At 33.2% G+C, this 9,008-nt stretch overlaps 1 protein-coding gene across 1 annotated transcript in view; it reads right to left on the reverse strand.

Moving 5' to 3' along the window:
• The window catches only part of LOC113385586, a 7,355-nt gene extending 4,353 nt beyond the window's left edge, over positions 1-3,002 (reverse strand). The window contains exon 1 of the mRNA XM_026623435.1: positions 2,985-3,002. Coding sequence (XP_026479220.1) covers positions 2,985-3,002 — 18 coding nt within the window. The remainder of the gene's footprint in view (positions 1-2,984) is intronic.
• Between the last annotated feature and the right edge of the window lie 6,006 nt (positions 3,003-9,008).

Below are 9,008 nucleotides of genomic sequence, written 5' to 3' on the forward strand. Positions count from 1 at the left end.
TAGTTTATCTCGATTTATTATAATTTTATATCGTATATATAAAACGAGTGTAAAGTGAGATTGTATTGAGAATCGTGTAATACGGGTGCATGCAGTGCTATGTTATAGTATAAATGTATATATGCACATCATCCATTTCATTTCGTATTGATTTTCACAGAATCTCTGTAACCCTTCACGGGCGACCCTGAGCTAGATAACTTTAGACTTCATTCACGACGAAACGAGTCCTTTGATGCACCACTAAAAAAATAATTGTTTTTTAACAATAATAATTGAAGGTTGAGGAAACGAAATTTGCTGTTATTGAAATTTAAAACTAGTTATGCATGGCATCGTGCCATAAGGCAAATTGCTGAAACTTCCCGCACCGTAATTAAGCATTCGAGAAGAAAAAACATTCAACAAATATTTGATCAATGAATATATAATTACAGAAACTGAAAACTTCATTGATTGTTTCTTATAAACAAAGTGTAAAGCTTATTAAATTAGACGTCTCTCATATACGATTAAATGAAAATATATATATATATATATATAGATATATATATATTTCATTTAATTTTAATTTATATATAATATATATATATATATATATATATATAGAATTTATGATATGAGTGGAACGAATATTAATTGTTTAATATGAACAAAACAGCACTCAGATTTGTTTAACACAACTTTATTTTATGATTACAGACGTTTCGAGACCATGGTGTGTCTCATCTTCAGTGTAATTTCAAAAACAGTTACTTATATACTACACATTCTTTAATAATTTATTTAAATTCATTTAATTTTTGGTATACAAAAAACACCAACTATTCCTTGCAATGCTTGACACAGTACTAAAGAAACATATAACACTTACAGAAATATTCTAAACAAATTTGAAGTACTTATCTAGATGGAGACAGAGAGGGTATCATTATAATGTAAACAAAAGGAGTGCTATCGCATACAAAAATCGATAAAAATGAAAAAACAAATTAATTTATTGAAAAGAATAAGATAAATGAAAAAATTTATAAATTATTAATGATGTTTATATAAGTGTCATGTAAAATATTTGTGTCGGTTCTTAGATTTATGCTATTGTTAGTCCGAACTATTAACATTGATTCTGCCATGCTCCGTTTAAATAAGTCTTTCTCATGGAATAAAATTTGGGGATTGTCAAAATCAAACTTATGGTTGTTGATATTAGCATGATCCACAAGTGTACTTTTAAATTTTTTGTTATCTATTTTTTCACATTGTAATTCATGTTGCCTGAGTCTCTTTTCTAAGTTCTGGCAGGTCTGGCCAATATAAGAGCAATTACAATCCAAACAATTTACTTTATAAACTATATCTTTCTTTTTTGTTAATGGAGTTTCATCTTTAATTTGGAATATAAAAATTTTAATTGTTTTAATGGAGAAAAAGTAATACGAATATTGTGTTTTTTGCTACATTGCAATTTCTCTGACATATTATATGTAATTATATTTAATAGTGCACAGACACTAGTGCTTGTATGTCCTAAAATTGTAGCTTATTATTTTAAATTTTAATGAATTGCTAATGTTCGAGTCATCTCAACACATAAGCAATTTTTGGCACAAATTTTAACTATAATGTTTTATCAAACTTTGATGAATTTTTAAAATTAAACGACTTGCCGTAGAAACGTAAATTTTGTATGTTGTTAAGGATCATGATATATATTAACATAAAAAGTTTCATCAAAAATTTTTTTCAACAGTTATTACGAAGAAACGGCTTGACCCATCTTTGTCCAAAACTAATCAGCACGACTCCCAAATAATATCTTATAAACAGTTTCTGAATTTTTAAAATCGGTTCAAAATTTTTGCTAAAAATTAGACGGAAAATTTTTCACTTTTCTGCTAATTACAAAAAACGGCTTTTGTAATGTGTAGTTGCAAAAAACTTCTTGTATATACTCTATAATAAATATATTATAGAATATTACAGGACCGTAACGTAATATAGAAATTGAAATTTCATAAATTTCTGATTTTTTCAAAACTATTTGTTTTAAATTTTTATTCATATGAGCTAATTATTAAGTTGATATAATTTTTAGCATTATATCGCATTATTAAAAATAAATTAAAATTAAATTTATCACATAATGTTACTATATAAATTTAATGAATATATGAGTTAATTAATATCGTCGGGAATATTAAAACGCGCAATAAAATGATTTAAATCGCAGTAATAAATTTATAACATTTTTGGTAACATGTCGGCTAATAAATAATTGAGTTTACATAAACGATCAGATAATGATTTCAGAATTTATATATTGAATATTGTTTAAACTATGGCCATGGATGATAAAAATTGATTTACGAATTCAAGTACGTTTTTAAATATGTATTTTTAACAATCACTTGTTGTTTACCAGCCTTTATATAAAAAGGCTAATATGAATAGATAAAATTACTTCAAAAATTATATGATAAAATATTTACTCATTTTTATATCGATATTTATAAAATATGAAAAATAAATAGGTTTATAAAATACCTCGTGAACATAATTACTGACTTTGTACATACAATTATTTTGCTGGTAAGGCAAGCATTGCAAGTATAAACTATAGCGAATTCTTAAAGTAAACTTTAATGATACACATTTAATTAATAAATGTAAAGGATACTCCAAGCAAAATTAACACCCCGGCGAAAACAAGTCTTTCAATCAAATACTATAAGGACTATAGAAAAAATGAATTTAGATATTTATTTACAAAGTCTTTATTTTACTTTAATAATTAATAATTTTATGATTTAAAACATTGCTGATACTTCCATTTAAATCTCGCCGCATTATATTCTTGTAATATTCTTTAAATAGTGTAATATGAATTGAAAAAATCTCGAGCTCAACTTATTTAGAAAATGTTAGTTTTAATGCAGTATTTGAAAATGTTCAACTTTCTGTTTAGTTTTAAATTATTATTAAACCGTAGATTTACCAGTCATTTTTGCTGGTCGTACAACTTCAATTCAAAACTTTTCTCCATACAATTTTATTTTTCGAATTCTTCAACTTTTGCAGATACAAATAGAATAAAATTGTTTACCGATTACAAATATATTTTAAATTATTGCAAAAAAAATATTTTTGATAGAAATGTAAAATAATATTCCAATATGTAACCTACCAGTCCTTCTACATCCTGAACGTCAGTTAAGTGAAATTAACATTATATTCAATTTAATATGTGCAGGTTATATCAAATTGTTGGTATAAATTAATTTCTCGTGAATCTTAATCAACCGTAATGAATATATTAGTAATTATAATTAATACAAATAAGCATTTTCGTTAGACAGTTAGATCGTTCCCTCGTTAGGGTTTCTGCAATCAAAGAAGATGCTTTCATTAAAACAATCGAAAGTTTAAGGAGTTATAGGTTAATTAAATTATATTGTACTTACCACACATACATATATATATATATGGCGGAATGAACACCATATGAAGTTGAAGGACGTCAATTGATGACAATGGCGGAATGAACACCATATGACAGATGTCAGTTGAATAACGTCAATTGATGACAAAACTAAATTATATTGGGCTACGTTGATTCGGATCTGGCATCAAGCAAGCTATAACGATCTGATTGTTTTTATACGATCGTAGATTATTGTCGCGCTTTTTAAAACGATCGAAAATATTGTATCGAGTTTTTTGCCAACGAGCGTTTTCTCGTGATCGAAATTTAGATTTGATTTAATGTAATATCAACATCTTTATCAATTGAGACATTAATAAACAGTCATTATCGAGTTGAAATAAAATTATTGCGATTTCATTCAAGAATTAATTAATTAATAATATATGGCCCACCAGCGCCATAATTGGTGACTCCGAACGTGTAAGTGAAATCATTAAGCAAGAGACATTCTCAACGTCTTAGTACCCATAATTGGTGACGTCAGACGGAGAAAGGAAAACACTTGTCAAATACAAGTAAATTAATAAAGGTAAATTATACCAATTTTTATCAACATGTCGACTCGATCTACGTCCGTCAATGACGAAACAGCGCTCAACAGATCTCTGATCGATCTGGATCACGAGGCGATCTTTAACACGAGCAGTCCTCGTGTTTCTGAACATGAACATGACAGTTATGCTGATCAATACAATATAGCAGCATTTAACAATCACCGTCTCACTCCATTCAATGGAGATTCTCCAGACCTATGGTTTTTAGTTATTGAACATGAGTTTCAGTCTGCTAGGATCAGGAGTGACAATACTAAGTACACAGCAGTACTCAAAGCCCTAGACTTCGAGACACTGCGCCTCATCCAGGATGTCCTCCGTAATCCACCAATGACAGGCAAATACGAATATATCAAAAACACTATATTAAGCAGAATGTCTGAATCTAGAGGTAAGCAAATTGACAAGCTATTAAAAAACTTAACTCTAGGAGAGAAGAAACCATCACAGCTTCTACAAGAAATGATGAATTTGGCTAAGGGAGAGGTCAGTGAAGACATCATAATTAAATTGTGGTCAGAACGCCTGCCACACCATATTCGGCCACAATTAATAGTTTCTCGCCATCTTGGTCCGGAAGCCCTGGCGGAAGTTGCCGATATTTTGGTCGATCACTGTAGCCCCACATCACATGTGATGTCCACAACACACAAGTCTTCAGTAGAACAGAGACTGGACCGCCACGAAACTCTTCTTATGTCATGCGTCCAGGAAATCAAGGAACTAAAGGCAATGTTGAACACTGAAAGACAGAGAAATGATCAGCAAGAATCACAACTCAACCAGTCAAGATCAAGAAGTGAACAACTCAATCAGTCAAGTTCTAGAAGTGGTTCTCGACATAGGTCCAGGACACCTTCACGTGGATCGGTTTGCTACTATCATTACAGATATGGGGAGAAGGCCACAAAGTGTGAAGAGCCCTGCCTGCTTAAATCTCTAAACCAGTCAAAAAACTTACTTCACCGTCATTAAGTGGAGCTTGCCATGACGGTGAAGTAAATTCTGTCTGCTCTGAGCTCCGTCTTCATATATCAGACAGAAAGACGGCAATCCAATTTCTTATAGATTCAGGATCAGTTATATCCATTTTACCAGCTCAGAAGTTTGCCGATGGTCATCCTAAGGAAGAGTTAGTTCTATTTGCAGCAAACTCTAGCAGAATATCCACGTATGGAAAGAGAACTCTGGAGCTGGATTTATCTTTACGCAGAAGCTTTAGCTGGCAGTTTGTTGTTGCCGATGTAGCCACAGCCATAATAGGAGCTGATTTCCTAAGCAACTACAATTTATTAATAGACTTGAAGGGTAGAAGATTGATTGATTCGACTACAGGCCTTACCTCTGATGGAAAGGTACTCAAGGCACAGCAAGTTAACATCTCCACTGTCAACCCGGCAGAGCCCTTCAAGGATTTACTGGCACAATACATCGCAATAACAAAGCCACAGGTAACCACCAATAATAAATCATCTCTTTTTGCCCACAGGATAACCACAACAGGTCCACCATTAGCTTCCAGATTCAGGAAGATCTTCGGAGAAAAGGCTGTTGCAGCCAGGTCCGAGATACAAGATCTCCTGAATAGGGGCATTTTGAGGCCTTCCAACAGTCCATGGGCAAGCCCTATTCACATGGTTCCCAAAAAGAATGGCACATTCAGAATGTGTGGAGATTACAGGAGGCTGAACGCAAACACACTACCTGACAGGTATCCTCCACCATTAATACAAGATGTATTCAATAATCTGCATCAGAAAGCAGTATTTTCTACAATAGATTTAGAAAAAGCTTACCACCAAGTACCCATGCATGAAGAGGATATACAAAAGACTGCAATTATCACACCATGGGGACTCTTCGAGTATCTACGTATGCCATTTGGACTCAAAAACGCTGCCCAGACATTCCAGAGGTTTATCAATCACATATTCCAAGATTTTAATTTTGTTTTCATTTATATAGACGACATCCTGGTAATGTCGACTGATATGAATGAGCACCGTCGTCATCTTCAATTGGTTTTTGAGAGGCTACAGGAATATTCTCTTACAATAAACTTAGAGAAATGTGCCTTTGGAAAAGATGAAGTTAACTTCCTCGGTTACAAACTGAGTGCTGCAGGATATTCTCCTTCACCAGACCGAGTAGAGAAAATTATTAATTATCCAAAACCTTCGACAGTTATAGAACTCAGAAGATTTTTGGGAATGGTAAACTATTATCGTAAATCAATACCCAAGGCAGCAAATATACAAGCACCACTTTATGAGTATGTGAAGTCCTCAGTTAAAAACGACAAGACTCAAATTGAATGGAATGACAATTCATTATCAGCATTCAGCAAGCTGAAGGAAGCTCTAGCAAATGCAACTCTTCTTCATTTTCCTTCAAGTATAGCAAATATTAATTTAATTACAGATGCATCCACAACAGCCATTGGAGCAACTCTGGAGCAGGAAGAAAATGGTGCATGGCACCCTATAGGTTTCTTTTCCAGAAAGCTCACAGCTACTGAACAGCGATATTCAACTTACGATCGCGAGCTACTAGCCATCTTTGCGGCTTTAAAGTATTTTGAATATCTATTAGAAGGAAGGCACTTTATAATCAAGACAGACCACAAGCCAATCACACACGCATTTCAACAAAAACTGGAGAAAGCATCAGATCGTCAGCGACGGCAGCTAGAATACATATCACAGTTTTCCACTGATATTATATATGTGAAGGGTGATCAGAACGTTGTTGCTGATGCGTTGTCCAGGATCAATGCCATTCAAATGCCATCAAAGCTAACCGAAGAGGAAATTTCGCAAGAACAGAGTAAGGACGTTGAAATGCAAACTATATTGAACGGCAACACCTCTATTAATCTTCAAAAATTGACATTAGGGGGGTATCCAGTTTATTGCAACAGGCAAGATAATTGTGTGAAGCCCTACCTTCCACAAAGTCTTCGCAGAATTGCTTTTGACATTGTACATGGAAATGCACACCCAAGCATAAGGATTACTTCAAGGGAGTTGCGAAGAAGGTATGTGTGGCCTGGGATTGGTAAAGACGTCACCATGTGGGCACGTCAATGCATTCCTTGCCAAAAATCCAAAATTCATAAACATAATCACCTCACTCCTATCCATATTCCTATTCCTGAAAACAGATTTTCGCATATTCACATTGACATAATCAAATTACCGAATATTAATGGATATCCTTATTGCCTAACAATCATCGACAGATTTACAAGGTGGCCAGAAGCTGTTCCTCTAAAGGACATTTCTGCAGACACGATTGTCCAAGCCCTATTTTCAAACTGGATATCAAGATTTGGTACACCATGTGTGATAACATCCGACCAAGGATGCCAGTTTGAATCAGCTATATTCAAATCACTAATGAATGCAATAGGTGCTAAGAAAATACGGACAACGGCATATCACCCTCAGTCCAATGGTCTAGTTGAACGCTGGCATAGAACTCTGAAAGCAGCTTTAATGTGCTCTCCTGAGCCTTGGATCGAAGTATTACCTGTAGTCTTACTAGGTTTACGTTCTTCATACAAAGAAGACCTTAAAGCATCTCCTGCTGAGATGGTTTATGGAACCACATTGAGACTACCAGGAGAGTTTTTCACAAATAAAGAACTGTCATCCGATCCACAAGCATTTCTGGACTACCACAGAAGAATAATGCGGGATATTAAACCTACAGCCACAGCTCATCATAATAAAGCCAATATGTTTGTGCTTAAGGACATAAATACATGCACTCATGTATTTGTAAGATCAGATCATATTAGAAAACCACTTGAGCCTCCATATAGTGGACCATATGAAATTATAGAAAGAATTTCAGACAAAGTGTTCAAAATTTCTATGGATGGAACTGATAAGAACATATCGGTTGACAGACTAAAACCAGCATATACAGTTAAAATAGATAACAGTCAACCAAGCTCATCTCAAGAATTTAAATCACATAACTTGGAGTTATCGATTGACCCTCCAAAAAAGATGAAGCCTAAAAAAGTCTCCTTCAAATTTTAATAATCAAATTCATTTATTTCTACCGGATACCTCTTTTTCTTTTGAAGGGGAGTTATATGGCGGAATGAACACCATATGAAGTTGAAGGACGTCAATTGATGACAATGGCGGAATGAACACCATATGACAGATGTCAGTTGAATAACGTCAATTGATGACAAAACTAAATTATATTGGGCTACGTTGATTCGGATCTGGCATCAAGCAAGCTATAACGATCTGATTGTTTTTATACGATCGTAGATTATTGTCGCGCTTTTTAAAACGATCGAAAATATTGTATCGAGTTTTTTGCCAACGAGCGTTTTCTCGTGATCGAAATTTAGATTTGATTTAATGTAATATCAACATCTTTATCAATTGAGACATTAATGAACAGTCATTATCGAGTTGAAATAAAATTATTGCGATTTCATTCAAGAATTAATTAATTAATAATATATGGCCCACCAGCGCCATATATATATATATATATATATATATATATATATATATATATATATATATATGTATATATATTAGGGTGGTCCTTAATATGGACATTTTCGAAAACGAAATACCAGAACAATGTTATATAGTATATACGGTGTAATCTTTGTAAAAATCTGCACATGATATTATAGCTATTATTTTGTAAAATTCCTTGAAAATAAAAAATAAGACATTGGAACTGTACGCCCAGAAGACAAATTTTAGAAAAACAGCTCAAAAACTGATATTTTCATAATGTGTGCGTGTGAGAGTGTGTTCGGATACAATTTTGTCAACGACTTTAGGAACACGGTTCCACCGATTTGAATGATTCAAAAAACATTTGATTCTTATTGATAAGGAGACGTTTTTGGACAAAGCAGGTTTAGCCGTTTTAAAGATGCGGGACAAAAAGTGCCAAAAATGGTAATTGAGTTTTTGAGAAAAACA

Source organism: Ctenocephalides felis, unplaced genomic scaffold (assembly GCF_003426905.1).
Source record: "Ctenocephalides felis isolate EL2017-DRISC unplaced genomic scaffold, ASM342690v1 CF-g0.4_SCAFFOLD_03571, whole genome shotgun sequence".
NCBI lineage: Eukaryota > Metazoa > Arthropoda > Insecta > Siphonaptera > Pulicidae > Ctenocephalides > Ctenocephalides felis.